Source organism: Hemiscyllium ocellatum, chromosome 21 (assembly GCF_020745735.1).
Source record: "Hemiscyllium ocellatum isolate sHemOce1 chromosome 21, sHemOce1.pat.X.cur, whole genome shotgun sequence".
NCBI lineage: Eukaryota > Metazoa > Chordata > Chondrichthyes > Orectolobiformes > Hemiscylliidae > Hemiscyllium > Hemiscyllium ocellatum.
The window spans coordinates 37,249,893-37,277,658 of NC_083421.1; the positions used below are offsets into that span (position 1 = coordinate 37,249,893).

General features: G+C 38.3%; 1 protein-coding gene across 1 annotated transcript in view; it reads right to left on the reverse strand.

The window, feature by feature from the left end:
- Nucleotides 1-2,104: 2,104 nt before the first annotated feature.
- arrdc1b (arrestin domain containing 1b) overlaps nt 2,105-27,766 on the reverse strand; it is a 64,910-nt gene continuing 39,248 nt past the window's right edge. Inside the window, exons 3-8 of the mRNA XM_060841339.1 lie at nt 24,823-24,873; nt 12,498-12,652; nt 11,414-11,596; nt 9,765-9,941; nt 7,458-7,863; nt 2,105-7,214 (exon numbers count right to left, since the gene is read on the reverse strand). Coding sequence (XP_060697322.1) covers nt 7,150-7,214; nt 7,458-7,863; nt 9,765-9,941; nt 11,414-11,596; nt 12,498-12,652; nt 24,823-24,873 — 1,037 coding nt within the window. The 3' untranslated portion in view covers nt 2,105-7,149. The remainder of the gene's footprint in view (nt 7,215-7,457; nt 7,864-9,764; nt 9,942-11,413; nt 11,597-12,497; nt 12,653-24,822; nt 24,874-27,766) is intronic.

Genomic DNA, 27,766 nt, shown 5'->3' on the forward strand with positions numbered 1-27,766 from the left:
ACGCAGTTGCAGTCTCTCAATTCTCTATTGCATTGACTTCCCAAACATGAATCAATAAAAAAATGTTTCCTAGAAAACAAAGAACGTTAAAAAGAAATTTAAGCAATATTAGAAATAATGAGACATTATAGTTACAAATGCATACACCCAAACTATCAGGGCAAGGACGTGATTAAACGAAAGATAGCTCCATTTTCAACAGCCAAGCAAATGTTGAAATGATGCTCCATACAGTCTCTTGGTTTCTCCCTTGCCAATACCCAGAATGGAAGCCTGCGAGGTGCTTTCCAAATACACAAAGCAGTTCATTTCCAGGATAGAAAACAGTACTTTCTGAAAATTCCACCTACTTTCAGAGTGTGGATGTCGAAGCACCATCGAGTATTAGCATTGTAAGTCTTTTCATTTCATTGCTTCAAGTTACTTTAGTACAATGCACATTCCAGGAACAAAATTGAAATTTTTAGCAAAATTAATAAATAGATCTCAGGAAGCAGATGATCAAATTTTATACCCAAACTCAAGAATAATGCTCCAAAAAGAAACTGAACTGTATGCTATTTCAGGAATTTAGGATTCTTATATTAGATTTTAAAACAATAGAAATTTTAAAAATTAGATGAAATGAAAGTTAGAGTTAAACGCCAAAAGATATCAAAGGATCTGATACAAAGTGGATCTTAGTGGCGTTTCTCTGTGAAAGAACACAAAAGGAAACATTTGCAAACATTAGTCAAATGTAGAAAAAATATTGGTAGGAATATCAACATGCAAGGTTTCATGTACCATCTGCCATTTGTAAATTATAAATTTTTAAAATGTACTTAAAAACTCCAAATACCAAATTTCTAAATTCTCTGCTGTTGGGAATTAAAATTTAGGCCAAGAGAAGGGGTGCAGCCTCTTATGTACTTCTGAGTTTAATGAGAGCAGGAAGCTCTAACCTAATTGCCAGAGAACCTAGCAAACGCCATGCTTATTTCAAATACTGAGATAAACTGAAAATTAATGCAAGGCGTCAGCCTGGGCTGTTGTTACTGTGGCCAAAGATTGTGTACTTGTGTAGGGGGAAATTACAATTACAGTACTACATAATAAAGCTATAACAAAAGCTCAGGCTCCAAATGATTTATTTGCATGTATAACAAACTTTTTATTAATTATCTTTGGGACCAGAAGTGTGCCAGTTGTTTAAATATTCTGTATAATCAAGTCATTCACATAGTAAAAACCTGAACTAATAGAAACACAGGAGTACACACATCATTATACTTTATTCACAGCATACATCTCAAATAATATGGTAACTTCGCCTCAAATAAAAAAAAAACTTACCGACAGAGTCAACTGACTAAACTGAAATTATGGAAATCACTATGGTTGACAAGAAATTAAATGAACTTGAAATTGAATGAACTGTTGATATTTAGCGTGGCCATTCAATTTAAGCATGTTTATGTCGAGGCAAATAAATTGAAAAAATATAATGATTGGACAAAATAACGGTAGAGTTCAACGCATTTGAGATATATAATTATGCCGATTTATTGACAGCACCAGTTAAAACAAAGTTTGCTGTCAAAGTACAACTGAATCCTGAGCTTGTGTTACGGGACTGTTTAGTTTCATTATTCTGCAAAGCCAGCAATTATTCTATTTGGATTTGAATATTAGTGTTGATTTTTGCCTGGTAATAGTTTGCCATCAACAAATTAAAAGTTTGAGCGAACAGAACCAAATGAAACTTTTGACAAGTAATTGTTCAGTTTTGCTTCTCGTGTTAAATTTAGTTAGTTAAACTTCAAGGAAGAGATTCTAGAACAAGTTTCTACAAGATTATCATTCTTTAGAATACCAAAATACATACCATCTTTCGGTATGATCAAAGGGAAATAAACCAGAGGCTGGCATGATGAATCAAAATGTTAGTTTTGACTTCTGAACATTTCCGTGCTTTTATCTAAGTGTTAACACTACATTCTCTATGCAAAATTTCACAAAAACAGCAACATTTCTTTCAAAGAAAGTTTTATTAATATGTTGCTTGACTACTTGATTTACATTTTCAAATAATTACATTAAAATGTGAAACAATAAGGTGCAACAATAAATCAAAAAGTTTATTACAAAAATATTTGGGAAATTAACTTCAATGTATTCTATGAAATATTCAGAATAAAGAGTAATTTCTATATGAAAAATGTGAAAGTAGTCATAAAGCTACAAACCAATAGTCTGCATCTGTTTAAAACAATTTTCTGTCTAAATACAGCATAACTGTTATACATGTTTAGTACAACTGAACTATTAAAATCCACAGTTGAAAAGATTAATTTTCAATATTTGTTTTCAGAACAAATAGTACTAAGCACTTAAGAGTACTGAGGGATTTATCACATTTTCCAAACAACTTAAGCCTTGCCAGCTGCTGCCCTACCTCTTAATACAGTGATTCATGAATTGTGAAAAATGAAATGCCTGGTTATCGTAGGATAGAAAGGAAGTGGAGAAAAATTCAATAAAAATTTATTGGATAACTAATGGAAAAATACAATGCTTTGGCAGCAAGCTGAAAAAGAGATGCAAATAACAATTCAATTCAGGTTTCAATACCTATGCTTAAGCAAAGTGTGGAAGGACAGTATTTTTACATTAAAATGACAGGCAATGAAAAGGTTCTTATATACCAAGATTAGTGAAGTAATCAAGATGCTTTTTGATATGAAATTTGGTACTAAAATCCAAAATCCTCAACACAGGATACTCTTAAGGACCTTAAAGAGCACCAAATCACAAAGCACAGAAAAACATAGGAAATGCAATTCCATACAAACCATAGCATGTTAAACAGTTTTAAAAATATAATTTTTGGTAATTTGATTCACACCAATACTTAGAAGCAATTTTCTGTCTCAAATGACTATCAGGATAATCACCAATCAAAATACTGGTGCTGTTAATGGAGGCACAAACATTTTTGGCATAATATTTTGTTTCTTCTATTTCCAAGGAAACGCACTTTTCCAAGCAAGTGTCTATTTCAAAACCTAAATTCAGTACTAACTAACTTCGGAAAAGGCAAATGCTTGTTTATTTCAGTTAGATATATATCATAGGGTTGGTTCGTAACTATGTGCTTTAAATGGAGTAGGGAAATAAAACAATTGCATGATTTAAGAAATGTGGAAGTAGAATCAGACTATATTATATTGGTAAGGCAAGAAAACTTCCTCCAGTGCATAAGACAACAAGTAATAAGACTTAATTAAGTAAGTTTAAAATTCATGATTGAGGGTCCTCAAAGTTAATATTGCAATAAGAGTGAAGATACTGGACAAAACAGAATTCTCTCTAGCTCTAACAATGTCAAAAACGCAGAATTAGATGAGGATATTTTTACAAGTTGTACATTAGAATTCTTACTGATTTGTAGTTGTTAATCAAGCAGCATGAGCACGAGGAGAATGCTCCTGTTAAATTGTAATATTAACTTTTAATGTCCCAAGTCCTACAAAAAGGCACAACATCAGTAATAAGTTACAACTTTAAACAATATTCTCAGATACTGGAGTGCAGTAAAACATTGGAGTTACAGAATTCAACTTTCTCCCTTTTAAATGGCTAGGGCAAATTTCAACAATCTTTTAGAACGACAAAGTGTCTTAGTCTTTCTAGCTGTGAAATTCATCATCCTCAGTTACTTCATTCCCATCCTTCATGTAGGATATTATTTTCAATTTGAAATATTGAGGGAGCTGGCAAGCTGAAGGCAATGGAATGAATGCACACACCATTCTCTCGCTGAAGATCATGCCAAAAGAGGAAAACAGCATTTATACAGTTAAGGACTATCTTCCACTTCAGTATGAGAGCACAATAGCTTTCCAGGACAGAACACCAAATTGCAAAACAGGCACACAGAATTACTTTTCAATGGATGAAAGAGAATGATTAGCCATTCTCCAATTGAGAAAATGCCCCAACCTTGCTAAGATCTTATTCGGAAAAGAATCTATTCTTTCACGCTGCAGAATCATCTCAACTTCTCTCACTCTTTGCTGCAATATATAATACTCAAATGTATTCTGGACAATTATTTTAAATCCAATTGAGCGTACTTCAATACTTTGAAGATATTTTAGAAAACATGGTACTGCAGATTAGTTCACATTTTGTCTCCATGTTCAATAATGACTAGATTGACGAGAAAAAGTCTAAGCACTAACATTTGAATAACTTTGGTCTTCAAAGATAAATGCATTAATATTTCATTTTAAAATGACAAAGCTTTCAAAGTTAGCTTTATTTAGTAATATTACATTTATTTTTCCTCGAGCCTTCAAACCACGTACTCAAACATATGTCTAGAATAGTTTAGTCATAGAAAGCATTTAGTTCCTTCAGCTAGATAAGAGCAGGGCAAGTGGAATTCTGCATATTTCATTTGCTATAGTTTACACTTAGATATTCAAGCCCTGAGATTTTCTAATAAAATATGCATTAAAAAAACTAAACCTACTGTTTTGCAATTCTATTAGATCAGCAGAGCAGAAAGTTACCAGAGAACTATTGCTCCATCACAAAAATAAAACACACAACTGCATCCGTTAAATGGCCAACATTAGTTCATTAGATTCATACCTATACAGAGGAGAAAAATCCCTCCCTTTATTTCCTCATAGATCTCTCACTGTGTGCACTATCCCTAATCAGATTCAGCCAAGTTGATGTTCATTCAAGCATCAGCCACTGTTGCTTGATATCGCGATAACAGAAACTACATTAAACTTTGCTGCATAATTCACAGACAATACGTATCCCTTTCTTATGGAACATATGCTAGTGAGCTATTGCTCTAAATCATTTGAGAGCTCAAATGCAGAATTTATATCCAGGTACTCCATGACATGGTGCACTGGAACACCAATATATTCATTTGGATAATGCCCAAAAGAATGCTTGTTGTTTTAAATCAAGCTGTGATGCCCTTATTAGTGCAATATACAAGATGTGCTTAGTAATTCACAAAATAGCAGTCGATGTATCTTGTGAAATACTGTTAAAGTCCTAAGTATTTTAAAAAGCTGATCTTTAAAACATCAAGTGATTTCATTAGATGTTGAACCCATTGTTAGTATATTAAAGGCTTTCACTATATATATTAGCTAATCACTGTGGAGATGCGGAATTGGGAGGTAAAATTGTTCTACAGATTTCAGTAATTTCCATGGAATTCAAAATGCTATGCAAACTTTCAAGTGACCCATGGAAAAATGTCTTTAGTCAGCTGGCACTCCGTGTTAGACTACTTTTCCATATAAATTATTTATACATACAATGGAACAAAATACTTGAAATAACATGTTCAAGGGTTGGAATTTATGGGCAACACAATAAAAACTCAAAAATTACGATTCCCTTCATTCCTACACTGTTAGTACAAAATTTAAGCAAATTAATTTTTGTTCCAGTCTCACTTTACCTTTCCAAATGAAAATATACTTCAATGAATAAACCTATTTGAATAAAACTATTCCCATAATAAAATTAAAATTCCACATGAATAGCAGCAGTATAACAGCTAGCTTGACTGCTAGCATCAAGAGTCAATTGGACATTAATAAGAAGCACAGTCTTGATGAATTTTGCCTCTTTTTTTTTAAAACAAAAAAGGACCTAGAGATGTAGTTAAACTTGAATTAAACTAAAAGGGCAACAAGGTGGTGGACAATTAAATATTTTAGATTCAGTTCATTACCTACTTCTATCTAACTTTCCTGCAAAATAAGAATGTTGAGAACTTCCAAAAGGCTCATCAGTTAAGCTTCATCCCTTGCGTGTGCCACATCTATTCCCTCATAAATCAAAATGCTTTTGTAAACAAGTTATCCCGAATACAGGTGGAAGTTCTAGCTCACAGCAAGAAAAACAGCCTGCAGCCAGCACTTCTGGCAGCATTGCAGCACATAGGCTCATCAAGAATTTTGATAAGAGTTGCATCAATTTAGAGTTAACATGCAAAACCAGACTTCATACCTTAACATGAAACATTTGTCAGTAGGATTCTCAGCCATATGTCCTTTCAATTTTTTCAGTATTTAATACTTTAGACCACTGCAATTCCAGAGATACCATCTACCTTAATTGTAAAACCCAATTAGTCTATCATTCAAATATCCTCCCATACTAAACCGGTGCTTAGAGGTTAGGGAAAGTTATTCAGCACCTCTAAACTCTGCACATAAAACTTTAATCCTGAATGTTATTGAATACAGTAGTAGAAAATTGCATTACGTTTAGTGAGTAGTTTCTTTGACCTGATTTTAATAAGGCTCAAGTTGTAAATGTGAAATCATCATACAGGATTTCAAATTTGTCATTTTCATGTGCTAGCTCAAAGGGCATGCCACAACTTTCCAAAACATACTAACATTTATAAATACTGTATATATAGACATCTCTCTCATGAAACAAATTGTAAGAAAGGTGTGCAAATCAAAGTGAAAGGATCCCTAAACCATTCTGGTTAGCATCAATTCTGTAAAAAGGTCAGCATACTCAAACCTGGCCTGTGATTCACGTAATGAATACACAGCTAAGTACAAAATGTACTGAAGTAGCCTCAACTTGATTACAATCGAGATTGACTTTCTACTGCAAAAAGACCACTTCAAATGGGACCCCTATCTGAGCAACCATTAAGGAATGTTATCACAACACCTTGGTTCTTAAGGCTCAAAAGTACTTTAAAGCTTGCAGCTTGCTCCACAGAAATGAGATTGCAGAAAGTCTTTCAATTCACAGTTTAAGGTGAAGCTGTTTAACAAGAGCATTATTTATATGCACACAGCTGGAGGCATTAACATTTACATCTATGTCCTTCAGTATTCAGTGTCCCAAAAGCAAGGATCAATAAAAAGAGTAAACACAGATTAACAGTCCAGCATGGGCGCAGTAAATAGGTAGTTTGTGCAGAGCATTCCAAGCTGTAGAAGTATCTGTGGTCCTTGATGATGCATTTCGATAATGACTTTCAGCTTCTTCAATCTCAGAACATATTTGCAGTGCTGCATTGTAAAGTTGTTTTCCAGTAAAATGTAACTAAAAGGCATTTCAGCACATCAACAGCACTAATTCTTCTGTAGCACATTACTGTCCTGCACTCATGCTGGAGTTAGCACTGCTGCAACTCTCTTCATAAGTTGGGGGAGGATCTATTAAAAGACAAAACAACAATCACAATGTGCAAACAGTTGCCATGTCTTTGCTTGGCAAAACTCATTTATTTGTTTTTTTTCCATCATTAGAAACCTTGAAAATAAAATAGGAATGCAGGACATCTGTAGCCAGAGTTGCATTTACTACTAAGACATTGCAACTAGTTTAAATATAAAGGAAAAGATAAATCTTGAAAGAGCTCTACATTTTAGAACTATTAATAAACGCGAAAAACCTACCATATGGATATGCCCATGAACTATATTCAGGAGGTAAAATCAGAGGATTTTCACTAAGATCTGCAACAACAGGCCCATCTGCATAGTAAGGGACTGTAGCACCAGTTGAAATACAAAGCATGGGACCAGGAAGCTGCTCACGAGTATTGCTTTCAAAGCCAGATGCTTGGCTGTAAGTATGAGGTGATAACGTCTGTTGCTGAGAGTGGCTTTTGGTTGGAAGAATTATACTATCCATGGGCTGATAACCAGTAGCCCCAATATCTTCAGCTGGAGGAGCTGTAGGGATTACTGTGGGTTGAACAGCTTGAGATTGCCTGGATGGAGTCAACGGTGGACTGTTCACAGCAATATTTCCAATATAAATCGGTAAGCTGACTAAAACCTCTGGCGATCGAATAGAAACCTGTTAAACACAAAAAAAGTGTTCTCACTTTATTTCAGATTTTCCACAATCATTGCAAACTTGAAAATCTCGTTGTATGATATTCGAATTCTAAAAGTAGCTAAGCATCTAAAAATCCCCTAGTCAGCAACATACTACTTCCTGATGTAAAACGAAGTTTGAGGCAATAAAGTACTACATTTATTTCCTGGTTTGTGTTGAACAGGCAGTCAAAATGAGACTTGGGGCACATCACAACCAAGTCCAATAGTCACTGCGCAGTTTCAGAAGTGTTGAACTAAAAAAGTTGTGAATGTTTGTTGAACTGCATCTCAGTGCATCAGAAGAGGAGGGAAAAACGAGAACTATGGAGCTTATGGTTTTGAAAGGAGTGGCATTCCAGACTGATATAATCTACTGTGAAAGTGCATACCAAACAATGCTGCCTCGCTCAATAATGAAGTTCGACAAGTCAGGGTTTCCCTTATGTAAAGATACTCCATCATTCGTCATAAGTAATTGCTGGTTTTCATAATACTTTATTGGATGTTTTATGACACCAGTGATACAAAACTGGAGGATAAGCTGTTTAGGGGTGGAAGAATCAAGTTTATATTAATCTAGGAGACTGAATGGTACTAGGTCAAACAGACAGACAACTGACTAACTTGAGTACAGGAGAATGGAAGGATAGATAACAGCTGCTGATAGGACAAATGTCAGCACTTGGGGAACAGCTGGTCAATGCTCAGAATGAGTAACACTTAAATTTGGGAGAAATAATACATGGAAAAAAGAACATGCATTGTGCACAGTTCAAAGTCATAATTTAGAAGTTCTTCTCTTGATCCCTATAAGCCTATAAGATGCAGTCCTTCTCTAATTGATTTCTATTGTAGTCCTCACCTCCTTCACTTCAGACAAGCTGGCCTTGTCTTCAGCTGTTGTGACAGTGCTGCACCTTTAGCAAGGTTATGGTGTCCTCAGTTTTTTTTTCCCCAAGAGAGATTGTAAAGGCAGAGTTTCTGATAAGTCTGAAAATTTCTACTTGAAAAGGCTTTTAAATTTTTGTTTAAAACACTCATACAATGAAAGGGAAGTGGCCAGTTCTCCCAGTTCAGGGTTCTTTTCTGGTTTGGTTTTAGCAAGCTGCTGGGGGAGAAGGTTTCCTGATTCAACAGAGGTTTTCTGGCCGATTCTCTGTCTGCACTCTCTCTATTGTAAGAACCTGTGTTTGAATTTACCTTTTTGTCAAGGGGTTTGTTATAGGATGTTGCAGGAAATCTGAACAGCTCTTAGTTAAGTTGTGATTTCATACCTGTTAAGTTTTCAAATAGTTATGTTATTCTACATTCAATTTTCTTTTGTTCATGTGTAAATAAATTGTTTTGTTTAAAAGAGTGCTTTGACCAGCTGTAATACTCCTGGATAATTCACCTTACATCTGCTTAAATCAACTTGAAAAGTTAGGACAGGGCTACCTTAAAATGTTTTGAGGGGGTCTGGCCTAGTTCATAACATTATCTCGACTATAAGCTTCAATTTCCTCCCCAAAATTCACTGCTTCTTTACTTACATGGCCCAAGTCACAGTTTAAAGCCTTACTCTTTGATCAAGTATCTGTCCAATTGCTTCCCCCACTGGCGTGATGTCAATTTAGCCTGCTTCATTTTCATGAAGTGCAATGAGATGTTTTACTACATTAAAGATGTCATGTAAACGCCAATTTTTGTAGCATGCCAAAGTTCGAACCCACCACAAGTTAGAATATGGTGTTTCAGCAGCTATTGCCAAAGCCAACAGATAAACATTTGATGATTGCAATATTTTGTTTGCAGGCACAAAAGAAAAGCTCTTCTGTAGACAAATGTTTCCGTCCTATATCATTTTCTAATTTACAGATACTTAATTATCATTCTCACCTGAATGAAATAATCTATTTGTATTAAGTTGCAACCATGTAGAGATGACTGAGGTAAGGCTGGTACGATGATCTGCTCCTTCCATTCCGCATGTTTCCATGATTTTACCCCTGACCCTTCAACCTCTGCAATTGTCCGCAAGTCATAGATTAAACGCTTTGATTTATAGGTAACTTTCTGTAATAAAATGTCAAAACAATGTTACAAACCCCATAGAGACTGATCAACTTCTTAAAAAAAAAGTTGAATTTCCAATTGACAGCTGAAAGGGTGACAGATTTTCACATTTTTTGCCTTTAAATGTAACCACCAGGCCAAAATAGTTATATGTTATTTTGTAGGTAACCTGTACTCCCAACTAAAAGATCAGAAAGTTTTTCTTTTACTTTTAACAGAAGGAAACTCACTTCTGCAGTAGTGTCCTTCATACTGTCTCAAAATTTTCCTGATCCACTCAAAAGTGATTCTCAACTCCAGAAGGTTTATTTCGTCCCTTTTGTTTCACAGCCTGTTGTTAACTTTCAACTGCAAAATGGTGATTCATTGAGGACTTTCCTGGCTATTCTCCCTTTAGCACAAGTTCAATGCATCCTCCATCTCAACTGAAATCCTCACAAATGTTGCCTTTTTAATCCAAGCTCCCGCAAATATTCTTGCCCCATCAACTGTAGAATTTTTACTTCTAACTGCTCCCTAATTATAGATAGACTGTGCCTGAAGTTTCAGGGCATCTTAGAAACTCTTCCCCTCCAAGGTTATTCTCTAAGGCAACAAATCACATGGGCTTTGTATTCAGATTGAAATTATTTAACTATTCTTTAGATCACATTTCTATTCTATCTTAGAATGAAATGGACAGAGTAACTGCTTACAACCTGACATTCTCAATATTTTCCTGAAACTCTAGAGAATAATGGTCATTGCCTCCAAGTGTGAATATTTTAAAACTTTTTCCAAGGCCTTCCTTCAAACTTGAACTACCTCTTAACCAGACCTGTTGTCAGCAGAACAGGACCAACAGAAATAAAGCAAAACTCAATTATGGGGCAGAGGAGCAGGTAAGAATGAATATTTTGATTAAGTGTACAAAGTTAAAATCACACATCACCAGGTTATATTCCAACAGGTTTATTTGGAAGCACTAACTTTCAGAGCGCTGCTCCTTCATCAGGTGTGGTTAGGGAGTATAAGATCGTAAGACACAGAATTTATAGCAAAAGTTCACAGTGTGATGCAACTGAAATTATATATTGAAAAAGATTATTTGTTAAGCCTTTCATCTTTTGAAATGACCACGTGGACTTCATTTCTTTCATAAAAAGTTCTGGGATTTACATATGAAAGAACTGAAACTAACAAAGTCATTCTAAAAGATGAGACACTTAATAAACAATCCAGGTCTTCTTCAATATAGCATTGACACATGATAAACAGTTATAAAACAATTACATTCATGAATAATAAATAATATAGTTTTTGACATTAAATTCCAGGTATTAGGCTTTTGCACAGAGCCATTTTTCATTAATGCTAGCAATCTCAAATGCATGGAGTAGTTGTTTTATTTTCAGTAGTGTTGCTTCAGCTTATCATGAGTGAAAATTCAACTTTGGAGAAGCTCATGCTGCATGTATATATCTAAACATTACCTGAATGAGACTGGCAACAACAGTACCCATATCCTTCCCAGACTTGTTCTGGATTGCTGTTGTAAGCTGTATGATCTGCCCTGAAGTGTATCCTTTAAGATTAGTGCTCACAGTTAAAGCCACGATTCCACTCTTGACAATCAGGTAGCTAAACTTCTTGGTCATGGATACCACATTTGGCTGCTGCAAAGACAATGAAGGCCAAAAAATATTTTGAAAACCAATCGTTAAAAGAAATCGCAAAGCATTTCACTGCCAAGGGATCAGTCGACTGCCTTTATTAAAATGCGCTCATATAATCTTTGCTTGATTTTTTTTAGATTAGAGTACTTACTGTGTGGAATTTACTAGATGTCAGAAAATATCCTGGCTATCAAAGTGAATGAGAACTATGTGGTACAGTGAGTCATTTCACAATTTTGAGATCAAATTTGACCATTCCTTAATTGTTTGTTCTCCAAATGCTTCCAGGTAAAAACACCCCAGTGAAGCCGGTGTAGCTAGCTTCAACTTAAAAATAAAAGTGTTATGTAAACAGAATCAGCGTAGCATTGAGAATACAAACAAATACTGCTGGAAATACTCAGCAGGTCTGGCAGAAGTTGACCACAGAAGAATCAATGTGTGATGAGTTTTTATTGACATGAGCTCCAGCATTGTAAGCAGCTAGACTTTAGCGTACTTTGTGTTAAGAGGCAACAATTTCAATTGACTCCAACAGTTCATTCAAACATAATTTACATTTTATAACCATATGTACATGCTCTGCTCATATTGAAGATTAGAACTGTGCAAAAATTAATACGAAAGCAAATCTACTTTAAATTGTTTGCAAGAGCAGTCTTACAGGACACAAAGACCTGACCACTTGTCCTATCATGTCCATGCTGGCTCTCTGAAAGTAACTCATCAAGTCATCAAAGAGTTACGATTGAATCTGCCTTCAACACATGCAGGTTAACGGATTCCAGATTTGAACCACTCATTGCAAGCAAACATTGTTCTTCAAGTCAGCTTATGTTAAGTTATCATATGCAATAAATGCAACTTAATGTTGCAATTTATGTCAAAGCAAACAACTTACCTCAATATCACTGATATCATTCAGGTTCAGCAGATTAAGAATGTAAAACATCTTTTCAGTTTTATAGTCTTTCGAGAATCGTGCAGTTTCTAATGTAGCTTTAACACGATAGCTTATCTTCCCAAAAAGGCCTTCAAATGAGGTTGGAGCAGTTGCTTTGAAAGAGAAAAAATTTACACAAGTTAAATAATCATATGCTTTGCATTCCTTTCCAAAGTAACTGCAATATGAAATTCCAGAAGTGTTTTTAAACACTGGTGCACCCACTGACACAGAAATGGAACAGCAGCATTCATATCCTCCCTAGGAATTTCCTGGATGGCTACCTTCAATTCTCCATATGTTGCTCAGAAATTTGCTTACCCAAGGGAGAGAAGCAGAGAGCAAATTCTGCTACACCTTTTAGTTAAAATTCTGGAGGAAATCTGCCAAAAGTCAAGGAACAAACTAAACAGCTGACCTCTTGGACACCGAAGAGAAAATGACACACTGGAATAGGAGAAGTCAATTCAGTTTCTTTTTAGTTTAAGCCAGTCCATGAGATCATAGCTGTTTGTAACCTATCATGATGTCATGGGATGCAAGCACCATTGGCTGAACAGCATTTATTACCCATCCCTCATTGCTCTAGATGTGGTGGTGGTGGTGAGCTGCCTTCTCAAACTGCCCTCAGTCCATTTTGTGTAGCTGCATCCACAACGCTGTTAGGGAGTGCCAAAATTTTGATTCTGCAACACTGAAGGAACAGTGATACATTTCTAATTCTGGCTGGTGAGTGGCTTGGAAGGAAACTTGCAAGTGGTAGTATTTCCATGTATCTGCCACCCATGTTCATCTAGATGGTTGTGGTCAAACTGTTGTCTGAAGAGTCTTGGTAAATGTGTGATGCATCTTGCAAATGGTACACAATGCCGCTACTGAGAATTGGTGGTGGAGGGAGCGAATGTTTGTAGATATAGCGTCAATCAAGTGGACTGCTAGAATCATTGGAGCTGCATTCATCTAAGTAAATGAGAAGTATTCCATCACAATTCTGGCTTGTGCTTTACAGATAGTGGATAGGCTTTGGAGAGTCAGGAGGCAAGTTACTTGTTCTAAGCTTCCTAACCTAGGATGTACTATAGACGATATCATATGACTAATCTAGTTTCGTTTCTGATGAATGGTAACCCACAGATTGTTGATACTGGGTGAATTCAGTTACTGTTAAGTCACTGAATGTCAAGGGGCAATCAGTAGATTGTACTCTGTTGGAGGTGGTCTCTGCCTGGCACTTAGGTGGCACAAATGTTATTTGTGACTTTTGAGCCAAAATCTGGATATCGGCCAGATCTTTCTGCATTTGGGCACAGACTGTTTCAGTATCTGAGGGGTCACAAATGGTGAATATTGTGCGGTCAACAGACAAATCCACTTCTGACCAAATGGTGCCATTTGTGATACAGTTGATGATGTTTGGGCTTAGGCCATTACCCTGAGGAACTCCTGCAGAGATATCTTAGAGCTGAGATAGCTGACCTCCAAACACCTCAATCTTTGTGCCAGGTATGACTGCCACTAGTGAAGAGTTTTACTGCAATTCCTATTGACTTGTTTTGCTAGAGCTCCTTGAAGCCACAGCTGCTCAAATACAACATCAATGTCAAGGCATTCATAGAATCCCAACATGGAAACAGGCCTCAAAAGAAGAAAAGATCAAAACAAAGGCACTTTTAAAAGAAGGAAGACAGACGAAAGGTAGCAATGACATGGCCAGTGAAGGAGAGAGAAAAAAAAATGTACACTGCTAACTGACACAGCAGTGAATATATAGTTACTGCCTTTGCTGAGAGTTCATTTATCTCTGGACATCGGCGTAGGAAAAATTAACCAACAGTGAAATTCACAGCTGACCTTGGAGGAACCTGTGTGGGAGTGCTCACAGCAGAGGAACAGATCTTTAGTGCAAACTTGCTGTCTGTCTACAGTAGTAGGTACAGTGGGCTCTTTCTTGATTATGTGTTATTAAGATCTGCTTCTTGATTAAGTTTTTAAAATATGAACCATAAGTACTAAGTTAGCCTGGAACACTGTTCTTGAGAGCAAAACAATGGTGTTATTTTATGTCTGTAGATTGTGAAGGAGCAAAGATAGCCTTTAGTATAGTGATATGCTCTTCCTGTCGAATGTGGGAGTTTAATGAGAGTTTCCATGTTACTGATGATTATGTCTGCAGGAAGCATTATTGCTGCGAATCCTATCATATCTCATGGATCAGTTGGAGGAGCAGTTACAGGCATTAAGGAATTTACAAGAGCTAGGGGCAGTGATAGATGGCAGTTATAGGATGGGAGAAAAGCCGCAAAGAGAGTCAGGTAGATGGGTTAACTCCAGGAAAGGCAGAAGGGATAGGTAGGTAGTACAGAAGTCTTCTATGGCTATACCCATTTCAAACAAGTATGCTGCTTTGGAAAATGTGTGTTGGTGTGTGTGTGTTGGTGTGTGTGGATGTGTGTGTGTGGGGGGGGGGGTTGTCGTGGACAATGGATTCTGAGGGGAATGTAGCATGAACAGCTAAGTTTCTGGTATCGAGACTGGCTCCAAAGCAGTAAGAGGTACATTGGGTTCCAAGCAATCGATTGTGATAGGGGACTCTAGTCAGAGGTACAGACAGAAGTTTCTGCAGCCAGCAGCGAAAAATCAGAATGGTGTGTTGCCTCCCAGGATCGAGTATCCCTCACACAGGGTACGGAATGTTCTCAAAAGGGGAGAGGGACCAGTAGGTCATGAAGCACATTGGAACAAACAACATAGAAAGAAAAAAGAATGAGATTCTGAAGGGAGAAAAAAGGTTAGGCAGGAATTGAAAAAGGACGTCCTCGAAGATACTAATATCTGGATTACTCCCAGTGCTATGAGCTAGTGAGGGTAGGAATAGGAGGATTGAGCAGATGAATGCATGGCTGAGGAGCTGGTGCATGGGAGAAGTGTAGAAGTGTAGAAGTGACCTGTACAAGGAGGACGGTTTGCACTTGAATTGGAAGGGGACGAATATACTTGCAGGGAGATTTGCTAGAGCTGCTTGGGAAGATTTAAACTAGAAAGGTGTGGGAGTGAGGCCCAGGGACAGTGAGTAAAGAGATCCATCTGAGACTGGCACAATTGGGAAAAGGAGTGAGTCAAGCAGTCAGGGCAGGCAGGAACAAAGAACAAGTTCGGACTGATAAATTAAACTGCATTTACTTCAATGGAAGAGGCCCAACAGGGAAGACTGATGAACTCAGGGCATGATTAGGAACATGGGATTGGGATATCATAGCAATTACTGAAATGTGACTTAGACAGACAGGACTGGCAGTTTAATGCTCCAGGATACACATTCTATAGACAAAATAGAAAATGGGGACAAGAAAGGAGGGGGGAGTGCTGTTTTTGATAAGAGGTAGCATTACTGCTGTGCTGAGGGAGGATCATCCTGGGAATACATCCAGGGAAGTTATTTGGGTGGAACTGAGAAATAAGACAGGGATGATCACCTTATGGGAAATTGAGAAACAAATTTATAGGGAGATTTCAGTTAGCTGCAAGAATAACTGGTTACGGTAAGGGATTTTAACTTTCCAAACATAGACTGGGACTGCTGTAGTTTAAGAGTTTAGATGGAGAGGGGTTTGTTAAATGTGTACAAGAAAACTTTCTAACTCAGTATGTGGATGTAACTATGCAAGAAAGTGCAAAACTCTTACATTATTCTTCAGAAATAAGGCAGGGCAGGTGACTGAGGTGTCACTGTGGGAGCACATTGAGGCCAGCCACCATAATGCTATTAGTTTTAAAATACTGGTGGAAAAGGATCAACCAGATCTCAAAGTTGAAGTTCTAAATTGGAGGAAGGCTATCTTTCAAAAGCTAATGGGGGGGCAGATGTTTGTAGGTAAAGGAATGTCCTGAAAATGAGAAGCGTTTAGAAATGAGATAAGAATCCAGAGACTGCAGAGTCCTATTGGGGGAAAGGAAAGGCTGGTGAGTATAGGGAATGCTGGATGATGAAAGAAATTGAGGTGTTGGTTATGAAACAGGTAGCATGTGTCAAGTATAAACAGGATAGATGGAATGAATCCTTAAGAGTATAAAGGCATTAAGAGGAAAAATCAGGATGGCAAAAAAAAAGAGGTCAAGACATAGCTTTGGTAAACAGGGTTAAGGAGAATCCAAAAGGATATTAAGGACAAAAGGGTAACTAGGGAGAGAATAGGTACCCTCAAAAATCAGCAAGGCAGCTTATGTGTGGAGCCACAGGAGATGGGGAACATACCAAACAAGGAGAAGCACATAGAAGATACAGAATGTGGAAGATATCGAAATAGATGGTGACATCTTGAAAAATATCCATATTTCAGAAGTGATGGTGCTGGATGTCTTGAAATGCATAAAAGTGGATAAATCCCCAGGACCTGATCAGATTACTCTAGAACTCTTGCTAAGGTATTTGTATTATTGATAGTCATGGGTGAGATGCCAGAAGACTGGGAGGTTGGCTAACATGGTGCCACTATTTAAGAAAAATGGTAGGGAAAAGCCAGGGAACTATAGACTGGTGAACCTTCAGTGGTGGGCAAATTGTTGGAGGGAGTCCTGAAAGATATTTGAAAAGGCAAGACTTATTAGGGTTGGTCAATGTGACTTTGTGCGTGGGAAATCATGTCTCATGAACTTGATTGAGTTTTTTGAAGAAATAACAGAGGATTGATTAGGGCAAAGCAGTTGATGTGATCTATATAGACTTCGGTAAGGTGTTCGACAAGGGTCCTCACGGGAGACTGGTTTGCAAGGTTAGATCACATGGAATATAGGGAGAACTAGCCATTTGGATACACAACCGGCTCAAAAGGTAGAAAGACAGAGGGTGGTGGTGAATGGTTGCTTTTCAGACTGGAGGCCTGTGACCAGTGTTACGCCATAAGGATCGGTGCTGGGCCCACTGCTTTTCATCATTTATATAAATGATTTTGACGTGAACATAGAAGGTATAGTTAGTAAGTTTGCAGATGACACCAAAATTGGAGGTGTCGTGAACAGCGAAGGAGGTTACGTCAGACTACAATGGGATCTTGATCAGATGAGCCAATGGGTGAAGAGTGGCAGATGGAGTCTAACTTAGATAAATGTGAGGTGCTGCATTTTGGAAAAGCAAATCAGAGCAGGAATTATACATTTAATGGCAAGGTCCTGGGGACTGTTACTGAACTGAGACCTTGAAGTGCGGGTTCATAGTTCCTCGAAAGTAGAATCGAAGCTAGACAGGATCGTGAAGGCAGCGCTTGGTATGCTTTCCTTTATTGGCCAGAGCATTGAGTAGAGGAGTGGAAGGTCATGTTGTGGCTGTACAGGACATTGGTTAAGCCACTTTTAGAATATTGCATGAAATTCTGGTCTCCTTCCTATCAGAAGGATGTTATGAAACTTGGAAAGGTTCAGAGAAGATTTACAAGAATGCTGGCAGGGTTGGAGGATACGAGCTACAGGGAGAGGATGAATAGGCTAGGGCTGTTTTCCCTGGAGTGTCAGAGGCTTAAGGTGACCTTATGAAGGTTTATAAGGTCACGAGGGGCATGGATAGGATAAATAGAGGGAGTCTAGGTGAGAGATCAAAGATATAAGAGACCTAAGGGGCAACCTTTTCACCCAGAGGGTGGTATATGTATGGAATGAGCAACCAGAGGAAGAGGCGGCGGCTGGTACAATTACAGCATTTAAAAGGCATCTGGAGGAGTATATGAATAGGAAAGGTTTAAGAGGAACATGGGCCAAGTGCTGGCAAAAGGGACTAGATTAGGTTAGGATATCTGTTCAGCATGGATGAGTTGGACCAAAGGGTCTGTTTCCATGCTGTACATCTCTACGATTCTATGACTCACCACTTAAACAGCGGCTGTAACAGCAAGTTAGAAGGAAGGAATACTGCATTAAGAATCTCACCTCCTGCTTGTTTGTAGCCTGTCAAACAAACATCTAAAAAGGCACAAGTTACGAGTGTTTTGGAATACTCCCCCCTTCCCTAGCTGAGTGCAGCTCCAACAACACTCAAGCAGCTTGACACCATCCAGGACAAAACGACCACTTGACTGGAACCACATTTAGAAACATCTATTCCCTCCACCAATGATGCTCATTATAGTTGTGGTAGTGTATACGATCTGAGATGCACTGCAGAAGTTCTCCCAAGATCCTTCAAATCCATGATCACTTCCATCAGAAGACCAAGGGCAGCAAAAATGTGGAAACACCAAAGTTCCCCTCCAAGCCACTCATTACCCTGACTCAGAAACATATCACTGCACTTTCACTGTTGTTAGGTCAAAATCCTGGAAATCCCCTTCTAAGGGCATTGTAGGTCAACCTACAGCATGTGGACTGCAACAGTTCAAGGCAGCAGCTCAACACTACCTTCTCAAAGGCAAATAGTGACAGTCAATAAATGTTGGTCAGCTAGCAATGCCCATGTCACATGAATGAATTAAAAAAAATTAAACATCAGTGTGCAGGTCATCGCAAAGTAAATGTTCTTTGATAGCATTACCGATGACACAATTCATCACTTTCCTGATGATCAAGAGTAGGCTGTTGGTACACTAATATGATTTGGATCTGTCCTACTTGTTATTTGTGGGATGTACCTGGGTAATTTTCCACATGGTCAGGTCGATGCCAGTGTTGTAGGTGCAGTTGAACAACTTGGTTTGGGGTGCTGCAAGTTAGAGAATTAGCCTTCAGTTCTATTGCTAGAATATTGTCAGGGTCTAAATCTTTTGCAGTATCTCGTGTCTCCAGTTTATTGATATCACATGGAGTGAAACGAATTGACTGAAGACTGGCTTCTGTGATACGCTAGAGAAGGCAGTGATGGATCACACATTCATCATTTCTGGCTGAAAATTGATGCAAATTCTTCAGCCTGAAATAAAACAAGTCACTTGCTGGTGACTGGCTTTACAGCACTATGTTGAGAGGCCTTCCACAGCCATCAAGGGTTTACAGAACTAATAACTACAATGCCTTACATATAATTAGTTAAAAATCTCAACACCGGGTTATAGTCCAACAGGTTTATGTGGAAGCACTAGCTTTCAGAGCACTGCTCCTTCATCAGGTGGTTGTAAGACACAGAATTTATAGCAAAGGTTTAGTGTGGTGCAATTGAAATGATATATTGAAAAAGACCTGGATTGTTTCTTAAGTGTCTCGTCTTTTGGAATGACAATGTTGGTTTCAGTCCTTTCATACTTAAATCCCAGAATTTTTTTTAAAAATTAGATTCTCAAGTGAACTTTTTAGGTGCCATGTCAGGTGGTGGCATCACCAGTAGTAGCCAAGCCTGCCTTGGAACCACAGTGAAAAACATTATCACCACTGGGGAGTCAACTGCCAACTTATCGGATCACATCATTCAACCGGAAGAAAATGAAGTTCTTAGCGGGGGTCTCGATTTCTGTCCCACTATCAAAATAGACTCCATGGGTCTTGCAGCGACACTGAGGAAATCACAAGACGAATGAGACTCCAAGAATTATCTCAAGATGCCAGCAATGATCCCAATGAGCCCACCAACGAACCAGAACAGTCATCACAGGGATCCATAGAGGGGCAAACAAAGGAGTCGTCAACTTAGACCTGACAAGAGGGCCTCTGCCCAGGGCTTGTCATGTATGCACAAACCGTCAAGAAATATATAAATGCCAGATTCATCTGCCACACATGCAAGATCGAGCAAAACATCACCCAATCACAACACAAAGTCACCCAATCTCTCAAAACTAATCACAACATTGTCATCAAACCAGCAGATAAAGGAGGAACCGGCGTCATTCAGAATAGAACAGATGACTGCAAGCGTATCGACAACTGAACAATCTGGAAGACTGCAGGCAACTATCAGCTGATCCGACCAAAGAGCACACCAGTGAACTAAGCACATTCATCAGGATCTTGGATCCAGTCCTTCAGAGTTCCCTATGCACCCTCATCCCACATGCTTCTCGAGTAGGCAATTTCTACTGCCGTCTGAAGGTACACAAGGTCAACACCATGACTTATCAGGCAACAGGACCCTGTGAGAGAAACTTTCTGACTATGTTGAAGGCATCTTGAAACCCAATGTACAGGGGACCCCCAGTGTCTGTCGCGACACTACAGATTTCTTACAGAAACTCAGCACCCAGAGACTAGTTGAACCGGGAACATTCCTCTTTACAATAGCCATTTTAGAATTCTACACCAGCACCTCCCACAATGACGGCAACAGCCTCAGTACTCAATATCAACAACTGCCAATCTGAGCACCAGCTTAGAACTCATCCACTTATCCTCGACCACAGCATTTTCACCTTTGACCACCACTTCTTCATTCAGGCACACGGAACAGTCAAGGAGACCAAATTTGCACCCCAATATGCCAACATTTTCATGCATAGGTTTGAATAAGACTTCTCTACACAGGACCTCCAACCAACACTATACACCAGATATATTGACAATTTCTTCCTCTGGACCCATGGCAAGGAGTCACCGAAACAACTACACAGTGATATCAACATGTTTCATCCTAGCATTAAACGCACTATGGACTACTCTTTAGTAAATGTCTCATTCTTGGACAGATACATCTCCATCAAGGACAGGCACCTCACTCTACTGCAAACCCACAGATAATTTCACTATGCTCCTGAATTTGCCATAACTTCTCCAGCTTCCACCCGAAACATGTTAAAACAGCTACTTGGAACTCAAGGATGCCCTCACAAGAATGGGGTATGACGCTCAACTCATCGACATATAGTTCCATAACAAGGAACTGTAATGACCTCCTTAGGAGACAGACATGAGCTGCATCTGACAGGGTACCCTTCGTTGTCCAGTATTTCCCAGGAGCTGAAAGGCTACACCATGTTCTTCGCAGCCTGCAACACATTATCAATGAAGATGAGCACCTCACCAAGAGACTTCCTCAAATCTCCACTTGCCTTTAAACCACCAAACAGACCACTGTTTGCAGCAAACTGCCCAGCTTTCAGGGCAACACCATACAACTCTCCATGCCACGTAGAGACACCACCCACCATGTATGTGACAAGTACTCATGTTGTCTATCGGCCAACGTTGTCTATCTCATATGCTGCAGGCAAGGATGCCCTGAGGCATAGTACATTGGCAAGACAGAGCAGAGGGTACGGTAACTGACGAACAGACACTGCACAACAATCACCAGCCAGGAGTGCTCCCTCCCAGTCGGGGAACACTTCAATCGTTTGGGACATTCAGCATTGGTCCTTGGGTGACCATCCTTCAAAGCGGACTTCAGGACAGGCAAAAATGCAAAGTGGCTCAGCAGAGGTTGATAGCCAAGTTCGATACTCATGGGGATGGCCCCAACCAGCATCTTGGGTTCATGTCACACTACAGATGACCCCACTGAACGCACACTCACACAGACACTCTCTCATACGCTCACTCACACACCCCCCCAACACACATACCTTCATCCGCACGGCCATTCCCGTTTACATTCACACATATATACACATTCTCTCAAACACTCACCCCCCACAAACTCTCACCCACATAAAAGTTTGTGGGTGAATTTGTACTTGCAGAATTATATTTTATTTTGCACAAGAACTACATGAATCCACCTAAGATTCTGTAAATTCCTTTCTTAGAAATAGAACCAGTTTGAACATTAGGAGACAGACAGACTAACCTCACACCTTCAATGCATTATCTGAGCTGACATGGCACATATTATTAAAGTTCACTTGAGAGCGTAACTCTAAAGATAGTTCTGGGATTTACATAAAAAGACCTGAAACCAACATGATCATTCTAAAAGATGAGAGACTTATCCAGGTCTTCAATATATCATTTCAGTTGCATAACACTAAACTTTTGCTATAATTTCTGTGTCTTATGATCTTATACTCAGCAAACACCTGAAGGAGCAGCGCTTCAAAATCTAATGCTTCCAAATAAATCTGTTCCGACTATAACCCAGTGTTACGATTTTTAACTTTGGCACCTCCAAATCATTACATATAATTACACATTTACAGATTGCTATTTGGTAGAACTTGAGTATTTCTGAAAAAAGACTGTCAAAACTTTTCATCTTGCAATCAGCAGGACAAATTACAACACCAAAGTGAAAGGAAAATAACAGTTATTCTGTATGAGGGCAAGGTGACAAATAAACTAATTGGTAGAGGCATTGCCACAGAGAATGCACCACTTCATAATCGCTGTCAATTAATTAACAAGTTTTGTTCACATTTCGTACAAACCTGGTTGACTCAGTTTGGTCAAGGCATTGCTCTAGAGAAATGAACAAAAACAGATACCACCTATCTTGCTGCACTGAAACAGGTGCAATGTGCATACATGCTCTGCCTGCAAAGAACAGAGGCCTGTACAGTCATATACGCAGCCTGTGGTGCACCTAAGGGCCTGACTAACAATCCTAAATTGGCTGAGAACCACAATTCTCTGCAAATGATTTAACAAATGTTGCTCATCTGCATAATTGATGGACTGAGTGTTGAGTTCTACAAACCCAAAATAGAGTTAGGATATAATCACCTATAGTCTTGTCTGTTTGATAGCTAGCTAGAGTATCATTTTGGCAGCGTCAACAGATATGAAGCTGCAAAACCCACAGATCAGACAGCATCCAAGCAGGAAAGTCGATACTTCTGGCCGAAACCTGTCGTCAGGACCTTTCCCGCTACTCAGACCCTGTCTGACCTGACGTGCTTTTCCATCTTCACAAATATGGAGTATGGCTTCCTGCACCTGCAGTCCTTACCTTGTCCATCTTTCTGGCAGCTTTCTATTGGTGATGAACACCATTTGGGCTGCTGCTTAGTAGAAGCATGAAACAGGTCGCCTCACCCTTTTGTAGAACCCAGCAAAAAATTTTTTATGAGAGCTGAGCTTTCCAAGGATCCATTAGCAATTTAGACTTATGTTGTCATTAAAACTGAACACTACGGAGAGAACTGCTAAATTCACAAGTTATGTGAATACTGATTCACACAATGACAGTAGAATTAGATCACCACGGCACGTAGGCAATTCTCTACCACTGTTGAACCGCAAACTGGCCTTCCCTGTTCAATATACAAGTTGGATTTCCTACAGCTCCACTCACAAGATCAATCTTGTTGACAGCCTTGTAAATAGCTCCAGTCCTATCTATTCAAGTGTTTAATGCTATAACAGCATGCAAAGTCATCCTGCAGGATGATTACTACTTTGAATAGATCATCTCTTACTACATATCGCATAAAATCATGAACAGCCTAACGTCATCAGTTTTGGCCCCGAGTTGACAACCCTGGAAGGGTAAGGTATCTCAAATGTGCGAACAGATAAAACTGGCTGTTTCAGACTGTTACTATAAAGGAGCAACACAAGTGGTGTTTGCAGCCAATAGGAGCAGCAATGCAATATTCCCCATTAAAACATGCATTATCCACACCAGTTTCTTTTGCATTAACTAGTTATGAATTATGGTACAATCTTTCCTAGTTTAGGGTGAAGAGGAAATTGACAGAAATTAAATGAAATAATAAATTCCAACCATTAATTAAAGCTTTCCAAAAAAAGAACATTCAAGAATTGCAATTCTAAAGTCTATTGAGTTTAGTGCATATACATGCCATGTCAATTCAATTAGAAGGATTAAAGAGTATAAAAAGGGAGCAATTACAATACATCAGAGTAGCAATTGATAGTCTTGGGCAACATAGCCTTCCCAGCTTTGTGGACAGTGCAATACATCACACGAACAAATTTTAAAAACACAGGATTAGTTCTTAACAAGGGAATACATGCTGTTGAATGAAGATCGGACAATAAGGTATGTCTATCATTGTGGTACGAAGAATTTATCTCATTTCACAACAAATTTTTATAAAAATCAATGGAAATTAGTGAACACTTTGCAGGAACAGTCCCACTTCAAAACAGAATTCTCACATTGACTAAATAAATTTGCACATAGGAAGTACAGATATAGCTCAGTATCTGTAAAAACAGCTGAGTTTAAATATTTAATATTTACCAAATTAAAACTCAACCATAAAAAAAAGGAATTGAAGAATACAAACATTAAAGGCAGCATATAAAAGATAGATGAATGGAATTTTGGTCGACAGTTCCAAAGCAGCAACAACACGTACATATGAAGAACCAAATGTCCTTCACTACTGACATCTCACAATAAAGTTTTCACCATTTAGTAATTTAATTGCAAAAGATTTAAACATCTTCAAATACATAATTTTATGCTTACCAGGAAGAAGAAATTGAAAGGGGTATGTATACTCTCCAGCTGCAAGGGATCCTGTAGAAATGTAGGAAAGAATTTTAAAATCTTAACTGAAGGTATGTAGCTATCTTGTTTACAGCAATAATCTTAATATCAACACCTGAATGTAACAAGACTCTTAATTCAAAAAATTAAAGATTAAATATCATGTGCTCCATAATGCCTCCAAAATCCAAAATGTTGCAAAGTGTTTCTCAGGAATATTATCAGGCAACATTTAACAACAAAATTGAGATGAGGAGAGTTGACCAAAAACTCAGTCAGAAGTATGTTTTAACAAGCGTTTTCAAAGGAGGGAAGGATAGAGATAGATAGTAAGGCTACTTTTGGAATAGTGTGCAATTCTGGTCTCATTCCTATTGGAAGGATATCTGGTTGGCATGGACGAGTTGGACCAAAAGATCTGTTTCTGTGCTATACATCTCTGACTATGTTTAAAGGAGAAAATGCCAGAGTTTAGGCCCTAGGTACCAAATGCATTGATGCCAAGGATAGGACAATCAAAAATCAGGAATATCCAAGAGGTCAGAATTGATGAGTTTGGCATATATATCTTGAGGGGGTTACAGATTGAGGGAGAGAACAAAGAATAGAGAAGATGAACACAAGCTTAAGAAATTAAAAGAAAGATGCCTGTCAAATTAGGAACCAATGTAGTCAGTGATTGCAAGGCTTATGAGAGAATACTTATATCTCAACTGACTTCCAGTCCCCATATCTTGACTAAGCTCAAGTTCACAGTGGGCAAGGGTAAATGGCTGACCAGGCAAGCATTCACCAATTGAGACGAAAGGTAACAGAAGGATGATTGAAAATTTCAAGCAGATGGGCCGAGACAGAGCAACGACCACTGATATTATAGACATGATCGGAGATGGTATGCATTTGAAACTTCAGTTCAGAATGCAGAAGTTGCATGCCATCTAGTTCTGTCTTAAACAATGGCATGGGATAAACATTAAATCAATTATTTGGGAAGGCAATTCATGAAAGGGACCAAAAACACAGATTTATTTAACTAGATGTTATTGCTTATTTCATAATATGCCAAATTGGAGCCCTCAGAAAATATCATGATTTGGAGGGGTCAGTGTTGGACCAGGGTGAACAAAAAGTTTTTTTTTAAAAATCACAACACCAGGTTATTGTCCAACAGGTTTATTTGGAACCCTAGCTTTCGGACAGGTGACTGTGGAGAATGTCAAGGGAGATAAAAGCATGGCAAAGTTAGGTGTTGTCAGCATACATAGAACTTAGTGTTTTTGTGGAAACAGTGAGTGTCCCTAACTATGTCTTAACAGATTGATTAAAATATAAGTGTGGAATGCACAGAATCAGAATGTTTTGAACTATGCCAGGTGGCAGTATGTAGATGAGAAACTGACAGTTTCTCATTCAAGGAGGAAAGAGAATATTAAAGACAATTTAGAATTGAAAAGAAAGTCCTTTGCAAGACATTCTCTGGTAATGGCTGCATCGTAATAGTAATGCAATCAGGAAAGGCATTTCCACCCAAATAAATAAGTGGGATAATGGAAGAGATGATTTGGAAGTATCGGTGTTGGACTAGGGCGTGTAAAGTTAAAAAATCACAACACCAGGTTATAGTCCAACAGGTTTATTTGAAAGCACTAGCTTTTTTAGCGTTGCTCCTTCATCAGGTGGTTGTGGAGCATAGAAGAAAAGTCAGTGTGGTTAACAACGGTAGAAGGTGGTGTTAAAAGGTTGAGATTAAAGAAAGGGATAATATTCAGTGATCAATGAACAATTCAACCACCTCACAAGACAGCTTCATTATGTGAAACTCCATGTGCTTTAAAATTTTGGTCTCTGCATTTGCAGTAACTAGGATGGTTACACTGTGCGACTGTGTATATTATGCGACACATCCTCTACTAGCAAATAAAATTGGAGGTATAACTTTGGAAAAATGAGACTTTTGTCATTCCTCATATCTGCTCATTATGGGTACAACTTGCATTTCTCCTCAATACTTGAAGTTTGTAAATGTTTTAAATATTAGCAATCCATGAGCTGATCTGTTTATTTTCAGGCAGCATACATGGGTATTATCAGCACTCAGCATTACTGCAGGATATCCAATTATACATTCCACTTCTGACCACAGCTGTCAGCTCTTGTAATACTACTTACAAAATGTTCTTCCATTTCCTCCAATTAAGTATTAGGAAGAATAAAGCCAACACCTGTGGCCCTTGCTACAATAGTCATTCACCTACCTACATGCTCAGTGGGCTAAGTGCATACAACCTCAGTTTCAGTTCTGAACCCAATTATTCTATTACCAAGAATGCCTACTTTCATGACCATAACATCAGCCATCTAACTTGACTAAGTATGACATCAGGAACTCTAGCAAAACTGGAGTAGATGGGAAGTGGTGGGGGAGACTTTCAGCTGGTAGCAGCTATACACAGCACAAAGAAAGATGATTCCGAAGAAGAACAAAAACAAAATTCCTGGATAAAGTTCAGCAGGTTTGGCAGCACATTGGGTTGATGCTCCAGGTCCAATGGACCTGCATGGGACATGGTCCTAATCCTCATTCAATGAGGAATGCACAATGGGTTGGGCTATGCAGGGAATTTAAATGTTATGCTGCATTATCCTTGCTTTTGGAGTTCAACTAATAGATTGCATTAGCCAAATCTACAATCAAGGTGTTTATTTTCTTAATCTGGAAAAAATGCAAACAAAAATGAAAACTAAAAGCAAGGAAAAGTTATTTCATCAGCACGCACTGAGGTGTTATTGAATTAGTAGCTTGTGATCAAATTCAAGAGGATGCTGTTGCATTTTAGTTTTGTTAACCATTTAATTTTATACGCACATGCTTCACCAAACAAGGCAACCCACTATTTTAACTAACATTTCTATAAAATTCAAT